The 18,493-nt window shown below is 40.5% G+C and overlaps 1 protein-coding gene across 4 annotated transcripts in view; it reads right to left on the bottom strand.

Annotated features, from left to right (window-relative positions):
- Nucleotides 1-5,319: 5,319 nt before the first annotated feature.
- The window catches only part of NR2C1 (nuclear receptor subfamily 2 group C member 1), a 72,793-nt gene continuing 59,619 nt past the window's right edge, over nt 5,320-18,493 (bottom strand). For all 4 annotated transcript variants that reach the window (XM_073620166.1, XM_073620169.1, XM_073620167.1 and 1 more), the window contains 5 exons: nt 17,118-17,239; nt 14,952-15,091; nt 14,032-14,169; nt 12,501-12,606; nt 5,320-11,820 (listed from right to left, as the gene is read on the bottom strand). In XM_073620166.1, the coding sequence (XP_073476267.1) occupies nt 11,646-11,820; nt 12,501-12,606; nt 14,032-14,169; nt 14,952-15,091; nt 17,118-17,239 (681 nt within the window). In that variant the 3' untranslated portion in view covers nt 5,320-11,645. The remainder of the gene's footprint in view (nt 11,821-12,500; nt 12,607-14,031; nt 14,170-14,951; nt 15,092-17,117; nt 17,240-18,493) is intronic.

The raw sequence follows: 18,493 nt of genomic DNA, 5'->3' as shown, positions 1-18,493 counted from the left end.
AATGCATGGTAAAAAGTATTAATCTCATGTAGGTCTGTATGAAAAGAAAAAAGGAAGGAAGAAATAATAATATAGTGAGTAATTTTTCCACAAATTAATGGGAGAGTATCATACTGAATGACTTTGCTACTCACATGCCGACTCCAGGAAAGGGCTCAGTGTCAGGGAGGAGACGTAGAGGCATCCAGATAAACACCTGTCACGCAATTGAGGCGGGGAAGAACAGCCCGAATGATAAGTCGTGGGTATTAACATACCATCAAAAAACGACAAAAACAAAAACCAAGCAACAAAACAAGTGTGCATGAAGTGAAAAATAGAATGTGGAAGAACCACCAAATATATTACATATTAGTACAGCAACAAGTTCTGCATATGGATCCAAAAAAAAGAAAAACTGCCGTGAGAGCGGTGTGCAATGTGAAATTGTGACTGTTCCTAGTCATATAACTCCATGGCCGGTGGGCAGGACACCGCCAACGCCATGTGAATGCCACCCTGACGGAGAACCGAGCCGCTCCATCGTGTAGCGTCAGATGGACACCATAGCCCCGACAGCACGGTGGAAACGTCCGCATGTCGGGCATGGAGACATGGCTTCGAGGCGCAGGGTTGCCCCGCACACCCACACCCCGGATGCAGTCAGAGACGGGGAAGGGAGGGAGGTGACATGCCACACCTCGCAACCCCAGATCAAGCAGATCCAGGCTGACCCCCTCACTGAGCCCGAACAAAGAGCGGCAGGTGGATAGAAAGAAAGTAAAATAAAATTAAATGATCTGGTCAACTAAAATATGGTAGTATGGTAACTGTAGGTATATATGTATAGATATGTATGTAAGAATGTAACTAAAATGGTGTTGCATCAGATCTAGGGAGACCCGGGTGTCTTCCACCCAAATATGACAACATAGACAAAAGAATGATCTGAGGCATATAGCGTGATCCACCTCCACCCCGAAATATTTCACATAAAAAAAAAATATTGGTCATGGGAATTTAAGTGAAGTGGGCCACAAAATAAGACGAGGAGTGTAGTTATGGTTACCAAAAATACATTACAAAGATTGTATTACAATATTCACAACGCGTTTCGTGGATCGTATAGATGTCCACTCATCAGGAGTTCGATGCGATAAAATATTAATGCATGGTAAAAATATTACTCTCATGTAGGTCTGTATGAAAAGAAGAAATAAATAAATAAAAGTAGCATAATGAGTAATTCTCCACAAATTAATGGGAGAGTATCATACTGCATGACTTTGCTACTCACATGCCGACTCCAGCAAACGGCTCAGTGTCAGGGAAGAGATGTGGAGGCGCCCAGATAAATGCCTGTGACGGGACCTCTGGCTTAGTTCATATAATGTGTAAACTCATGTGAGCCAGTCAATTCTGGATTAAATGTGTATATATAGTAAATAATATTAGAATGTGACAAACGAAAAATTATATGGACCAAATAAATGTCATATTATTTTGTTTATGTCACATTCTAATATTAATTACTATTGTAATGTATTTTTGCATTTTGGGTAACCATAAACTATACTTATCTTATTTTGTGGCCCACCTCACTTAACCACTTGCCGACCGGGCCATAGCCGAAAGACGGCTGCAGCGCGGTCGGCTAGTTCTGGGTGGACGTCCGTGGGACGTCCTCCCAGAATACTGCTCTTGCGCGCCCCCTGGGGCGCGCACCCGAGAACTTCCGCTGATCGCGGCCGTTTACCATGTGATCGCTCTGTCAAATGACGGCGCGATCACATGTCAACAGACCGGCGTCATGTCATGACGCCGGTTACTCCCTCCCCTCTGTGTACCGATCGGTACAGTGCGAGGGGAGAGGGGGAGGGATCGGATGGCAGCACCGCTGTGGGCTGCATGTGTAGTGCCCACAGCGGTGCTCAGTGACAATTACAGTCACATCCATCCATCCCTCCATGCTCAGCCATCCCTGCAATATACCCTGCAATACTCTGCATAATACCCTGCAATACTCTGCATAATACCCCGCAATACTCTGCATAATACCCCGCAATACTCTGCATAATACCCCGCAATACTCTGCATTATACACGCCACTACTCTGCAATATACACGGCACTACTCTGCAATATACCCCACAATACTCTGCAATATGCCCAGCAATACTCTGCAATATACCCAGCAATATACCCTGCACTACTCCGCAATACTCTGCAATACCCCGCAATTTTTAACCAGTTCCCGCCCCCAGTCATATGACGTCCTTGACTTTGAGCGGGGATATCTGAATGATGGGTGCAGCTACAGGCATCATTCAGATATCAGCTTTTTCAGCCGGCGATTTCCTACACCATAAGAATGATCATAGTGGCTGTTACACTGCTTGATCGTTCTTACGGGAGGCGAGAGGGGACGCCCCCCCCCTTCCCGCCACCCTCCGGTGCCTCTACCGACTCACCGCTACGATCGAAGCCAAGATCGTTTTTTTTTTTTATTTCAGGCTTCCCAGCCTAGAGGTGAGATGTGGGGTCTTATTGACCCCATATGTCACTGTAAAGAGGACCTGTCATGCCATATTCCTATTACAAGGATGTTTACATTCCTTGTAATAGAAATAAAAGTGATCAAAAATTTTTTGGGGGGGGGGGAAAGTGTCAAACTAAAATAAATAAAGTAAAATAAACAATAAAAAAAAAAAAATAAATGTTTAAAGTGCCCATGTCCGTGTGCTCGCATGCAGAAGCGAACACATATGTAAGTCCCGCCCACATATGAAAACGGTGTTCAAACCACACATGTGAGGTATCACTGCGAACGTTGGAGCGAGAGCAATAATTTTGGCCCCAGACCTCCTCTGTAACTCAAAACATGTAACCAGTAAAAAATTTTAAAGCATTACCTATGGAGATTTTTAAGTAGCGACGTTTGGCACCATTCCACGAGAGTGTGCAATTTTGAAGGGTGACATGTTAGGTATCTATTTACTCGGCGTAACTTCATATTTCACATTATGCAAAAACATTGGGCTAACTTTACTGTTTTATTTTTTTTTAAAGCACAAAACTGTTTTTTTTCCAAAAAAAACGCGTTCGAAAAATTGCTGCGCAAATACCGTGCGAGATAAAAAGTTGCAACAACTGCCATTGTATTCTCTAGGGTCTTTGCTAAAAAAAAATATATATATAATGTTTTGGAGTTCTATGTAATTTTCTAGCAAATAAATTATTATTTTTACATGTAGGAGAGAAATATAAGAATTGGCCTGGGTGCTCAAGAACGCCTGGAGGTGCTCCGTGCATGTTGGGCCTCTGTATGTGGCCACGCTGTGTAAAAGTCTCACACATGTGGTATCGCCATACTCAGGAGTAATAGCAGAATGTGTTTTGGGGTGTAATTTGTGGTATGCATATGCTGTGTGTGAGAAATAACCTTCTAATATGACAATTTTGTGAAAAAAAAAAATAAAAAAAAAAATCTTGATTTTGCAAAGAATTGTGGGAAAAGATGACAATTTCAAAAAAACTCACCATGCATCTTTCAAAATACCTTGGAATGTCTTCTTTCCAAATAGGGGTCATTTGGGGGGTATTAGTACTTTTCTGGCATGTTGGGGTATCAAGAAATTAGATAGGCCGTCAGTACTTCAGGTGTGATCAATTTTCAGATATTGGCACCATAGCATTTGGACTCTATAACTTTCACAAAGACCACCAAGTTGTACTTATTTTTACCAAAGATATGTAGCAGTATAAATTTTGGCCAAAATTTACGAAGAAAAATTACAAATTTGCTAAATTTTATAACAGAAACAAAAAAAAAATCATTTTTTTACCAAATTTTCAGTCTTTTTTCTTTTATAGCACAAAAAATAAAAAACCCAATGGTGATTAAATACCACCAAAAGAAAGCTCTATTTGTGTGAAAAAAAGGACAAAAATTTCATATGGGTACAGTATTGTATGACTGAGTAATTGTCATTCAAAGTGTGAGAGCACCGAAAGCTGAAAATTGGTCTGGTTAGGAAGGGGGTTTAAGTGCCCAGTGGTCAAGTGGTTAAAGTCCAATGACCAATATCTTGTTTTTATGTTCACAGTGATTGATCACTGTGATAGCCAATCAGAGGCTATCACAGGGATCAGGTGACCAGGACCTCCGGGTCCTGATCATTAGTACAGGACTCTGGGCTCCTCTTGAGAACCAGGTCTCTGTGCTGGTAGCACGCTGTGCGGTGCGTGCCCATCACAAAGACAAATATGCGGGCCCATGGAAAAAAGCCCAGTCCTGTGAGGCCACATATCTGTGTACGGTCAGTGTCAAGGGATTAACAAGGAACATGAATTCCACAGCTACCAAAATTAGTGCGTTGTAAATTTCCTCCAGCATTGCTCCTGTTTCTTCTTGCTGGATGCCTCCATTTTGTTGAAGAGCCCAGAGCAGTCGCTTCCTTACTGGAAACGCTTCCCCTCTTCTTGGTCTCAAAAACTATATATCAGTTTCTTCAATTAGCATCTTCTCACTAGGCACTTAAACCCCCTTCCCACCCAGGCCAATTTTTAGCTTTCAGCGCTGTCACTCTTTGAATGACAATTGTGTGGTCATTCTACACTGTACCCATATGAAATTTTTATCATTTTTTCACACAAATAGAGCTTTCTTTTGGTGGTATTTAATCACTACTTGGGTTTTTATTTTTTGCTAAACAAAAAAAAAAAAAAAAAAAAACAGAAAATTTTGAAAAAACAAAACAAAATGGTTTTCATAGTTTGTTATACATGGACGCCCTCTCGGAAATTTAGCCCCGCGCTGTACTCGTCTTTCGGCTGTAGCGCTGGTGCGAAGAGGTTAAAACATTTAAATTTCCAGCCTTGATTGTATGTCTTTGCTCAGTTAGAGAAGAAGGTTGACAGAAGCTTTACAGTGCTGAAGTTCACAGAGTTCCAAGAATGGAGAGCAAATGAGCATGTGCAGAGCAGGGTGAGATAGTGCATTACTGGATTTTAAACAGTATAGGCACTTATTTTTAATGTTTTACATAGCTATACCTGCAAAGGGGCCCAGCATTAAGTAATCTATCAGGACCTAATTTTCTGACTAAAGTTTCACTTTAAGGAAAACGTGTAGGAATTTGTATGGTACACTTGATACTACCGTTGTATCTTAGGACCTGCAAGGTATACACACAACCTTATTTTTGTCAGTCTTTGAGCTATGCACCACTTCCTCCTGCAGTTTCTTCGCTGTTTGGAGAAAGTATGTGCAAAGAGGAAAACATTAACAGGCTATTAAAGTGCATAAACTAACAGTGCAATATAAAAAATATAATCCAGGTAAAGGACAAACATGGGAGTTTTATTCTATCATAAAAAGATACATTTTTTTTCTTAAAAAATACAACCAAAATAGAATTTACAATTTCCATTAAGAAGCAAGACAATTTACAGCAACTTTTGTTCCATTACAGTAACACACATAAACAGAGATCCTTCCGCTTATAAATGGAATGAGTGACCACCATTTAAAAGTATGAGGCTGCCACTTCTGACTTGTTGTTATTGATGTAGTATCCAGGGCTGTGATCCTTATCCTTGGTACACTACCTAGTGAGTCATTTGACTAGAAACAAGAGTGTATAATTGCAGTTCAAACATGTCAGACTCCTCCTATTGCATGCTTGTTCCAGGTGAGAGTCTCACTAGGTAGTAAAGCTGAGATTAAGGTGATCCTGTACCATAAAAAAAACAAATCAGCAAAGCCAGCTGTCCTATTTCTATTCAAATTGCTTTACTTTGTGTTAGTTTGTTTTAAAGGTTCAAGTTGTGAGGTGAGTTCATGTAACAAAAGCCTAAGGACCTTTAATAGGAAAGGGTTTCATTTGAACCTGTTTAACATGCCCGATTGCTTCTCTCAGCACTGGAACACTTCATAGTTGTCCTGTGTGATTACGTTTTTTGGTAGTAGATGGTGAAAAAACAGATTAACAACCCCCATTAAACAAGGCAGCATTTTTGTACTTGATCATTTTTCAGGGAGGCTTCTGAATTTAGATGTGAACTTATTACATACCACAATACTACTAAAAGCAATCAAAAAGGTCAAATGGAAATATAAGAAGCCTAAAGACTTTTTTACATGCTAGGACCACATTAATACAATGTACTGATATGAGGGCAGGTGAACAAAGGGTTTGAAATATAGCATTTTTTCCCTAAACATATAAACTGTTGTACTTTACGAACATTTAGAGCCTATGTTAATCTACTAACATACACATACCCATTTATTAAGTACTGGTTAAATGTATTTACGGATGACAGAATCCTTTAGAGACTTATGCATTTTTCTCAAACACGACTGATCAGGAGTGAGATATGGTCCCCAATTGAATTTACTTGCTAAATTAAAGTAATAGATTTTTAGAATATCAGACAAGCAGCATAAACGATTTAAAAGGGACACTCGGTGACTATATAGAGCTCTACCCCTCTACCCCTCCTTCAGTAGCATGGAGAAAACATTTCACCTCAGAAAATGAGTAAAAAAATGTCTTCTTTGATGATAGACAACACAGATCTATGTAGGCTTCATACAATCCATCTAAAATGTAAGCTGCTGGTGGTACCATAATGATGTGGCGTGTGGTTTGTGGTGCATAATAGGTCCTTTAATACAAGCGAATCAACATTTCAGTCATCTAAGGTGATGTAAGACATACTGTCATCTGATAAAAAAAAAAAAATGCCGCCTATTAACTCTCTGCTGAGCTACATTTGCTCAGCATACATTTAAAATAGGAAATGCTGTTCCCTGGCACACCGGTATATCTGAGAAAGGTACACTTTCAGAAAAACTGAATCCAGCGAATGCGTGACAAAATTTGACACACATTGGGGTTGATTTACTAAAGGCAAATAGACTGGGCTCTTTGCATGTGCAGTTGCACTCACTTTCCCCAGAGCTTAGTGAATGTGGTGAAGCTCTTCTGACTCCTATCATCCAGTCATGTGCAAGCAAAAATGCGTTTTTTTTTTTTTAATTTTTCCTGCACCTGATTGAGTGTTCTATACAAAGTAAAGTTTCAACGCAATCACTAAGCTCTGGGGAAATGAGTGCAACAGCACTTTCAAAATGCACAATTTATTTGCCTTTAGCAAATCAACCCCACTGATTGTAAATCAGAATGTCATATAGAGAAGTATAAGCCACAGTTTTTTCTTTGTTTATTTGCAGCGCCTGTGCATGCAATCCTGGGCAGCAGACAGTTTTGCAAAAGTCTGTGACAGAGTTAACATTGCAGATGAGAACGATTTTCATCAAAACACATGCATTAATTAATGTGGAACTTTACCCAAAAGGGGAAGTTCCGCTTTAAGGCTTCCTCCCCTGCTCCTTCTCAACATTTGTCAATTTTTTTTCTCGGGGAGGGGGTACCTGGTTTTGACAGGTACCCGGTCCCACTTCAGCTCGGATCGCCTAGGCGATCCAAGCAGAAGTCCCCCCCCCCCCCACAGTCTAATGAGATATGAGATACGTCACAGGTCCCAGAAGACTGTGGGATCATTCACAATGCACAGCGCGGCTCGCGCTTGCACAGTGGGCGGCCAGCTGTGAAGCCACAAGCTGTCACAGCCAGGTGCCCAAAGTTAGGATGCTGGCGCCAGGGACAGTCCGGCGCCCCCTTGGGTTGAGCATAGCACTCGATCCTGGGACAGGTAAGTATCTGTTTATTAAAAGTCAGCAGCTACAGTTTTTGTAGCTGTTGACTTTTAATTCCTAGGAAAACAACTGGAGCTCCTCTTTAATAAGTGGTTAGGGTCAGGTTTTATATTGGTGCAATGCTACTTTAGGTCAACGGAGGCAGGATTTTATGAATTAAATCCCACTATAGTAGCAACTCTTTCTCACTCACTGCTCCTCTAACTATTTCAGTATACAGAGCCTTTTTTAGATGCATACAAGATAAAAAAAAGAATGCATACAGTGCATCCGGAAAGTATTCACAGCACTTCACTTTTTACACATTTTGTTATGTTACAGCCTCATTCCAAAATGGATTAAATTCATTATTTTCCTCAAAATTCTACAAACAATACCCCATAATGACAACATGAAAGAAGTTTGTTTGAAATCTTTGCAAATTTAAAAAAAAAATCCAATGTACATAAGTATTCACAGCCTTTCCTCAAATACTTTGTTGAAGCACCTTTAGCACCAATTACAGCCTCAAGTCTTTTTGAGTATGAGGTTACAAGTTTGGCACACCTATTTTTGGGCAGTTTCTCCCATTCTTCTTTGCAGGACCACTCAAGCTCAATCAGGTTAGATGGGGATCATCGGTGCACAGCCAATTTTCAGATCTCTCCAGAAATGTTCAATCTGGTTGAAGTCTGGGCTCTAGCTGGGCCACTCAAGGACATTCACAGAGTTGTCCCATAGCCACTCCTTTGTTATCTTGGCTGTGTGTTTAGGGTCATTATCCTTTTGGAAGATGAACCTTCACCCCAGTCTGAGGTCCAGAGCACTCTGGAGCAGGTTTTCATCAAGGATGTCTCTGTACATTGCTGCATTTACCTTTCCCTCAATGCTGACTAGTCTCCCAGTTCTTGCTGCTGAAAAATATCCCCGCAGCATGATGCTGCCACCACTATGCTTCACTGTAGGGATGGTATTGGGGTTGATGAGTTTGGTTTCCTCCAGACATGATGCTTGCCATTCAGGCCAATAAGTTCAATCTTTGTTTCATCAGACCAGAGAATTTTGTTTCTCATTCTTGCCGCTGAAAAACATCCCCACAGCATGATGCTGCCACCACCACTTCACTGTAGGGATTGTATTGGCCAGGTGATGAGCGGTGCCTGGTTTCCTCCATATATGACGCTTGCCAATCAGGCCAAAGAGTTCAATCTTTGTTTCATCAGACCAGAGAATTTTGTTTCTCATGGTCTGAGAGTCCTTCAGGTGCAAACTCCAGGCGAGCTGTCATGTGCCATTTACTGAGTGGCTTCTGTCTGGCCACTCTACCATACAGGCCTGTTTGGTGGAGTGTTGCTAAAGAGATTGTTCTTCTGGAAGGTTCTCCCCTCTCCACAGAGAAATGCTGGAGGTCTGTCAGAGTGACCATCAGGTTTCTTGGTCACCTCCCTGACTAATGCCCTTCTCCCGATCGCTCAGTTTGGCTGGGCGGCCCACTCAAGGAAGAGTTCTGGTGGTTACAAACTTCTACCATTTACATATGATGGGGGCCACTGTGCTCATTGGGACCTTCAATGCTGCAAAAATGTTTCTGTACCCTTCCCCAGATTTGTGCCTCAATACAATCCTGTCTCTGAGGTCTACAGACAAAAAAGTGAAGCGCTGTGATTACTTTCCGGATGCACTGTAAAGTTTCAGAATGCTTCTCTAACACTGCCCTTAAAGGAACACTGAGGCTGCTATTGCTGAGCCTGTTCTGCAGTGCTTGTTTGGCTGTATCTGACTTCAATACTTTCTGATTCACTCAGCTGGATCATGCATCCAGCAAGTGGCAGTCAATAACTCAAAGTAATAAAGTGGATTTGCATGACACTCGGCCAAGCAGCATTTTCAGAAGGAGAAAAACAGCAGCCTGCATATTTCAATAAGCAAACCATTACCTTAAGCAAACCTCCCTGACACATGTGGAATAATATGAAAAAAACTATCAAAAAGTGAATCTGTCAGCCACACTTCAAGGCAGATAAGTGTGCCTCAGTGGCCATTTAGGGCACTTTTGTTGGACAGGTGAAAGGCAATTGACAAGGTTTAGTTAGAGACACCAGCCCTCCAGAGACAAAGTGAAATAGTTTTCAAAGAGCTGCATGAATGAGTTCAGGCTAACAATGTACACAATAGGCAACTTTGGTTGGCTGCTCTTAGGCTGATGTCACACATTATTTTGCCAGCAGCAGAATCACTCACAAAAGGCTTCCACTTACCTTTATAGAATTGCTCTCTCACTAGCCCGAAATCCTGCCAAATCTTCCTGTTCAGAAGGAAGTGGCATCTCGCTAGTCCAGCTAACGAGGGAGCCACTATTAAAATAGGTTAGTGGTAAGTTAAAGCGGAGTTCCACCCAAAAGTGGAACTTGCGCTTATCAAATTCCTCCCCCCATCTGGTGCCACATTTGGCACCTTTCAGGAGGAAGCGGGTAACTGTTTTTTACAGGTACCTTGTCCCCACTTCCGGGACACCGGGCCATGGCGAATTACGTCAGCAGCTCGGTCCCCCTCCTCCTCCCCCCTTTCTGCCGGGCCAGTGAGAGAGCGCAGCGTGCTTTGCGCATGCGCTGTAGGGGCCCGGCCATGAAGCTGAAAGGCTACACTGCCGGATCCCTTACCCGCAATGGCTGGGGCAGCACCCAACCAGCTGATGGAAACATCAGCTGCGGGTAACAGGTAGAAGGGTAAGTGTTCTAATGTTAAAAGTCAGTCAGCAGCTACATCGTGTGTAGCTGCTGACTTTATTTTTAAAGGGGCAGGCGGAACTCTGCTTTAAGGGTCTTGTCACTGGCAAGTTTTTGCCAGTGACAGGATTACTTGTGCAACAAGAACTTTTACAAGTTTAAAACTGTTAACAGGTTTACTTTAACCGACATCCTAAAAGTCCAATTCATTACTACTGCAAGAAGCAATGGAGTCCTCATGGGCTGATTCCCTGTTAAGCCCCAGCATAGTAGTCTGCAACATAATAAAAGCATAACTACTATACAGAATACTTTAATCATGGTTTAAGAATTGCTTGAAGGATCATACAGAATATAAGAAACATTTCACTATCACAGCTGCATATTGTGAATAAAAAAAAAACATCAAAGCAAACAGTAAATAAACCTAAAAGCATAAAGTGCTAGCAGCTAGGAAACATACATATACAGAGTTGTTTTATTACAGAAAACTATTATCTGCATTCTCTGCTCTGCATTACAGAACAATTTTATTTGGACCCTTTGTGGGTTGACCATATTTACAAAATTCATTTTTTGTTATGCTCTGAAAAAAGTATCCTGGATAATTTCTCTCATCAGTTTTCTTTGTAAATGTTTACTATTATTATGTTACACAATTTATACCCTTACCTTAATAAGTAATAGCACAACATGACTGAAAAAAAAAGCATTTTTATTCCATGCAGGAATGAGGAGACATCCTCTGAATTCTAGTTCATTGCTTTTAAGTTAGTGCTGTGATTCTTAAAGAATACATACAATAATTCAAATAACTTTAAAAGGTGTCTTGCTTAGAATATCCAAACAAAGTCATAATGTAACTATAAAATTGTTTTGCCTGTCCTTTGCTCTAACTTAGTGAGAATGCAGGCAAGGCACACAACATCAGACTGAGAAAAAAATGATTGTTTATCTAGATCAATAGCAATATGCCATGAGATAATACTATTCTGAAGTGACTGAATAAAAGCACAGTTTTAAATACATCTGAATGCACAGCCCTAGGCCATTCCATGATAATACAGACAAGTCTCTATATAATAATGAATATTTACACCATGCCAAAAGGCACTGTTAATGAAGATGAACACTGAATGCTTAGACTAGCTCATTTTCCTTGTCTTGTCCATTCCCAGTGTACTGAGTTAGGAATTAGGGTGAAAATGTTCTCTTTGTCTCCACCTCCAATATATGCTATGCAGAGAGACCAATAACCTGGGTGTTGTAGTCAGTGGTTTCCATACGCAAAATATAAGGAATTATACTATCAATCTGAACATTTCCAATAAGTCCAGCGAAGAACAATTCTTCCATAACTGCAGCACTCATCAGTCTTAGAGCTGGCAACCTGAGCAGCAGTCGCGACAACCTAAAATTAGAAAGATAATTTCCTGATCAAATGTATAATCAAAGATATAAAGCATCTTCTTTAAGTACCAAAAACAAGGTGGCCCTGCTCCCAGGGAGGAAAGTATCCACCAAAGAAACTCTCTGTAATAGATGCGGGGAGTCATTCACTGACATTTTGCTAATTTGATGACAATAAGTACTACAACTACTTTCTCCGTTTAGAACAGTGGTCTGCAAACTGAAGCCCGAGGGCCAGATCTAGCCCTTTGCTTCCCTTTGTCTGGCCCTTGAGGCACTATTTTTTCCTACTAACACCAAGATGAGGTGCCATTGCTTTTACTGACACCAACAGTGGGCCACTAGTCCTCCCACTGATACCAACCATGGTGAACTGTTCCTGCCACTAATACCAATGATGGGACATTAAAACTCCTCCTGCTGTAAGCACGACTGTGGTATGGCCACAAGACAAAGATTTTTTGGGCCAGGGGTAGGTGAAAAGTTAAATGTTCTGTTTAGTCTACAGAAAAAAGGGTTATATAAAACAGGTAAAATAAATATATCAACTAGCACTCATCAAAAACGTAATCATCATTGTGAGCAGTTAATCCGCTATCATTTTTACTTGAGCTTTATTACTGCATTTTGCCTAATGTTTAGCTGCAGTACTTATTTAAAAAATAAAAAAGCAATTATCACCTGTATGTATCATCCGGGTATGTCCTAGTTACATAGTCTTGGAATTCTGTGTAGGCCTTTTCCTGAAGCTTTTCAATGTGAGACACATTTTCTAATCCAGGATGATCTGTACAGTAAAACAAGATTAAATATAGAAGCTTAAAAAGATTCCGCATTGAAGAATGTGTATGTCTGAAACTTCCAGGTACTTAGAGCCCGCAAAGGGGTTGATTTACTAAAGCCAAATAGACTGTGCAAAGTGTAGTTGCACTAGAGCTTAGTAAATGAGGTAAAGTTTCACTTTGCAAAGAATACCCAATCACGTGCAAGGAAAATTAAAAAAAAAGAATTTTTTCTTGCACACGATTGGATGATGAAAATCAGCAGCTTGTGTTCATTTACTAATCTCTGGACCAACTGCTTTTGCAAAGTGCATAATCCATTTGCCTTTAGTAAATAAATGCCAAAGATTACAGTACTTCCCTCCGACAATGCCTTCAAGTGCTTTTCCCATCAGAAGAATGGCATCATCTTTGTTCAGACATTATACAGGGTCACTTTCTACTCCTGGACTAAGACACTAGCTCAGAGCTGAACTGAGATCGGTTCACTGCAGTCATACAAGTTTAAAGCCCAACTTCATTTACTCATGCAGCAATACTTACCTTCCCCCACAGACTCACTAAAGTGTGGTCAAGTGCTGGTCAATTATTCTGTGTTCAATGAGCCCAGAAACTTTTCTACCCACTTCTTGTAAGTCCAGGGCATCAAAAACAACCCCATATCAATAGGTCGCTCTGGACCCACAGGAGAACGCTGCAGCATTCAGATCCCACCCAGCAAAGGAGAAAGTGGACCCACGGCATCATTTGACCAGACCAAGAACTGCTGGAAAAGTGAGGGTTTTGCACGTTTGTAAATCTGACAAGCTGTTGCGGCTGTACAGCTTCCTGATCTCTTCCACATAACCCCATACATCTGCTGCCAGGTAGAGAAGAAGACCAGCAAACGCCTGATCACAGATTTCCCCTACCTCATAAGAACCCAGAAGTGATGTGTATTACTTTCTTCCTGGGTTCGGCTGTCATTAGCTTCAATGGAGGGCAGGTGAGAAGTCAAGGGTCTAAAAGACCCCTGATGTCTCAATAAAGAAAACCTGCCACTGCAAAATATCATATAGGGGACTTTTGGTCACAAAACAGTTTGAGCCCAACCCACATGTAAACACACACTACGGGGGCACCTGTGTACGAAAACGATTGCTGTACACATATTACATATTGACATGCATATCAGAGTGACAGCAATCATTCTAGACAACGCTAAACCAACAGCCTGTAGGGGCTTTTAAAAGCATCCCCTATGTTTGTAGCAATTTTAGAGGCTCATGCAATTTTAAGGCTTAAATCGTATTGTATCTATTTAATCTATTTAATCAGCACAATCTCAACTTTAAAATTTTTTTTTTAATTTGTACAAACAATGCAAAAACAACTCTGCTAGTGAAAGGGATAAACATTTACATAAAAACGTAAAAATAATAATTACTTACCAGGACTAAAGAGGACAATTGCTTTCATATAGGCATATTCATAACCATCCAAATTTAGCTTGACCATGCTATTGCAGAACTCCTGAAGTTTAAATATGTGGTCCATTACCAGCTTTAACTTGTCTCCAGACAGCTTATCTACCACAAGATACAGTGGGGTAGTGTTAATCCATTCAATTTGCCACTAAGCCATATTCAACATTACTTGCCGTATATTTTATCTACAACCATAGCCTGATGTGTATGAATGCTATTTTAAAAAAATATTAATATTATTTTTTTCCTTTAAAATAGATTTACAATATGAATTTACTACTAGATTTGTATAACTTTTTTTTAATCTTTTCTCTTATGAACGTATAAACTTTTATACTCTTGTGTCACAGCACTGAAGAAGGGGCCTGATGAAACATGCTGGCTCTCTTAAGCAGCTAATTATTCAATAAAGACCATTTTGGTTCCCATTGGTGTTGTACCTTTACAATTTTTACATATTTGGATTCCCAAAGGATGCTTTGGTACATGTAAGCAGCCTCACAGAAGTGATTCAGCTGAATCAAGGAGAAAGTCATTTGCAACACTAAACATATAAAATGGGAGACCAAGGCCCCTAATGCATGTAACCCTGTCCATAGAACACTTTTCCTGAGACTCTTTAGTGCTTTTTATATGCAGCAAGCTGCTACTGAGGATGCAAATAAAGGACAGTCAGTCACACACCCAAGAAAAGGCCCACAAATAAACATACAGTAACTAAACACAGTAGCTTGGGGGGGGAAATATTTTTAAGAGTAAAAAAAAAAAAAAAACAAAAAAAAAAGTACAGTTTTGGGTTCCTGAAAATGTCATGCATATACAGTATTGGCAAACAGATGTAGTAACAATTATTGACATTTATAATTATATCTCAGGGATCTTACCATGCTGCAAGCTGCCGTGCAGATGATTAACAAATGCCGTTAGTATGGTTGCCACATTCATTACTTGGGAGCACTGAGCAAGACCAAGTGAAAATAATTCGCTCCAGCAAGCTTTCACCAAAGAGGTACTAACCTCCTGCCTGATGAGAGAGACAAACATCACACTTATATTAGCAGTGGCCAACTCACAAATACCAGGACGCACAGAAGATACCAGCTTTATTTGTCTGCCCTAATGTTGTAAAGCGCTGCGTAAACTGTCAGCGCTATATAAATCCTGAATAATAATAATAACAATAAATTTGCAATTTTCAGTCAACAACAATTAGCTAAAGTTTTTATTACTTCTTCTGTTACTAGCAAGCTTTATTTGTTACACAGTATGCAGTCTCATTTATCATTGCTTCTAGAAGGGACTGTTCTGCAGGGCAACATAAAACAGTAAACAATAATAGTTTGGGATCACTTTTAAAAGGTTATATGATCTTAAAGTATTGTTTTACATTTTCAATTGTACAAAAACCTTGGGGTTTTTACTATAAAGCTTGTATAGAATCTTTATTTTACATAGAAACATTCACTACAAGTCAAAGGATTCCCAAAAAGAAATTGCACAGCAGTAGTTTCCTGCCTTGAGGCATGGTTTTTGTCTGTTCAAAACCTCTGCTGAAACTGTCCAATAAAAGATCAGTGACTCTCCTACCTCACTCACACATGTGATTTATTGAGCTCTGTAAACATTTTTTTTCTTATTAAAGGGCAGAATAGGCAGACAGCTCTATCTGGCAGCTAAATAATAATAATAATTCAAAATATCATTAAACAATATTTCAAATTTGGCTTAATTTTTTTATAACCATATTATATAAAGCAAATATATAAAAATAAACACACTATGCACCTTTCAAAGTTTCAAAAACATTTTAAAGTGGAACTATGCGCTAAGTAATTAAAATCAGTGGACAGACAGGATTGTTAATGCAGAAGAGACATGCTCTGTCTCTTCTGCATTAAAGCTACCTTCCTGCCTGTCGGCCCCTATACTGTGAGAAGTGCACATGCAGCTCACTGGACAAAATTCAGCAAAGCTGAATCTCACTGAACTCCCGCACATGCCCAAGATGTCATCCCTGCCCAGCGATCGAGACCCAGAAGCTGGCTGCCCGGGAAGCTCGGGGACGCTGCATCACTGGAGCTGAGGAAAGGATTGCTTCGTTTTAAAGGTACAAGTCACGTCTACAAGATTCTTACTAAAAGCACCCTTTGTGTTCCCCCTTTGAAACTAGTTTCTGTTTGTTACAGGGGCCTTAGTTCCCCAACTGCCATCACTCTGTCCAATAAGAGTTTCCCACATGCTAAAAAAAACATAAATTATTGCAAAAGCAGACTGGTGTAAATGAAACCTGACATATTAATCTTTTTTTATCACATAATATGGTGCCTTTAAAACTAAGCTCCAGGCATCTATAAAACACAAATGAATAGAGCACTATATTAAATTAAAAATCACCAAATGTATTCTAAATGCAACTTGTTTAGGCATTTCAATTTATATGATGATATCAGCCTCCTGTAATGACCTAAACAGAAACACTCAAATTTGGAGAAGGAAGGCCAGCACTAAGGCTAGTCAGGCTCTGTGGTAGTGCACATGTGCTAACATGGAATATGCGGACAGCAATAGTACACAGGGATGACTATCAGTGTGTTGCTACTCTTTCATCATCCACTCAACAGGCTTCCAGATGTGTTCCTAAACCGACTTAATGCTGCTGCAATGGAAGTCAAGAATCTGAATGGGCTGTCTGATGGGAGTGCCAGGTCACAAAACTGAGTGAACAGAGTTACAAATCTTTTTGGAAGATAAACCGTTCCCATATGTGCATTTACTTCCCTGGAGTTTAGCTTTTTTAAATGTTAGGAATTATTTTACAACTTCATAGTTTGCCATGTCATCTCTTCACTTTCTTTCAGAAACCTGCTGAGTCTGTTCTTTTTGAAATGCACTTAAACAGCTGAGCAGCACAACACAGCATGGTGTATGTGGCATCTTTACAGGCATTGCAAAAACATATAACCACATTTTATTTTATATAAACACCAAAATAAGTATTATAACAATGTTAGTTCTTCCATTTATGGTCTGAAAAAAGATACCATACTAACCCAAGAGCTTGGAAGGTGGGAATAGAACGAGCCCAATGCATAGACAAAAATAGCAAGCGTGACGCAGATTCACAAATATAGTGTACATTCAGATATTCAGGCATTGGTGAAGGCATCGTGAGCTAGAAAAAAAAAAAAAGGGAGCTGCTAATTAAATCATGTACTTAAAAAAGTAGTTTTGAAAATGCATTTAAAAAGCATTGCCAATACTATTTCAATAACATAAGATACTAAAAACCATGTGCTTCCTACATCTCCTTGCATACCACATTACCTTTTTGGGTATTTTCAAACCCCTTTAAATATTTAATGTTATGCAAAATTATAACGGCTGGAATATGGGTCTGAGGAACCTAAAGTATCTGTAACCTTACTACTCTTATAACTGTCCCCCCTCCCTCCTCCCAATACATACTGCTTACCAACCCTGTTGAAGAAAGATGCACACCAATCAGCCATAACATTAAAATCACTGACAAGTAAAAATGAATAACATTGATTATCTGGTTACAATGACATCTGAAAGTGGGTGGGATATAATAGGCAGTGGGTGAACATATTGTCCCCAAGACCTATTTCACAATGGGGCGCTTTTCAGACATTTTAGCACTAAAAATAGCGCCTGTGAAGCATCTGAAAAGCGCCTCTCAAGCCACCCCAGTGTGAAAGCCCCAGTGCTTTCACACTGGGCCGGTGCACTTGCAGGACAGGAAAAAAAGTCCTGCAAGCAGCATATACACCGCTCCTGCCCATTGAAATGAATGGGCAGCGCTGCTGAAGTGCCTGCAAAGCAGGCGCTATTAACCCTTTCCTTGGCCGCTTTTATTCCTATTACAAGGAACGTAAACATCCCTTGTAATAGGAATCTATTTGACAGGTACTCTTTATGGAGAGATGTGGGGTCAATAAGACCCCACATCTCTCCTCCAGGCTGCAAAGCATGAGATCGTGAAAAAAAATGTACCGATCTCATGCTGACAGCCGCAATCGCGGCTTTATTTACATGCGTGAACGTCACGTCACGCCTGGGCCTCCGACGGTCATAGAGATGACTGGTGACCATCTGGTCACCGGAAATCTCTATCGTCGTCATCCGGTGCCGGACGATTCTTTCTCCGGCCCCCGATGGCACAGGAGAGCCCGGAGAAGCACCGCATGGCGGCGGGAGGGGGGGGGGGGGGGACGCCCCCTCCTGTCGCCTATAAGAATGATCAAGAGGCCGAACTGCAACTATGATCATTCTTATCGTGCACAGAATCGCCGGCTAGAAAGAAAGATATCTGAATGATGCCTGTAGCTTCAGCCATCATTCAGATATCCCCGCACAAAGTCAAGGACGTCATTTGACTATGTGCGGTATTGAAGTGGTTAATAAA

This window comes from Aquarana catesbeiana, linkage group LG03 (genome assembly GCF_042186555.1).
Source record: "Aquarana catesbeiana isolate 2022-GZ linkage group LG03, ASM4218655v1, whole genome shotgun sequence".
Classification (NCBI taxonomy): domain Eukaryota; kingdom Metazoa; phylum Chordata; class Amphibia; order Anura; family Ranidae; genus Aquarana; species Aquarana catesbeiana.
Note: the sequence above shows the minus strand (reverse complement) of the source record. Positions and strands in the feature narration are given on the sequence as shown.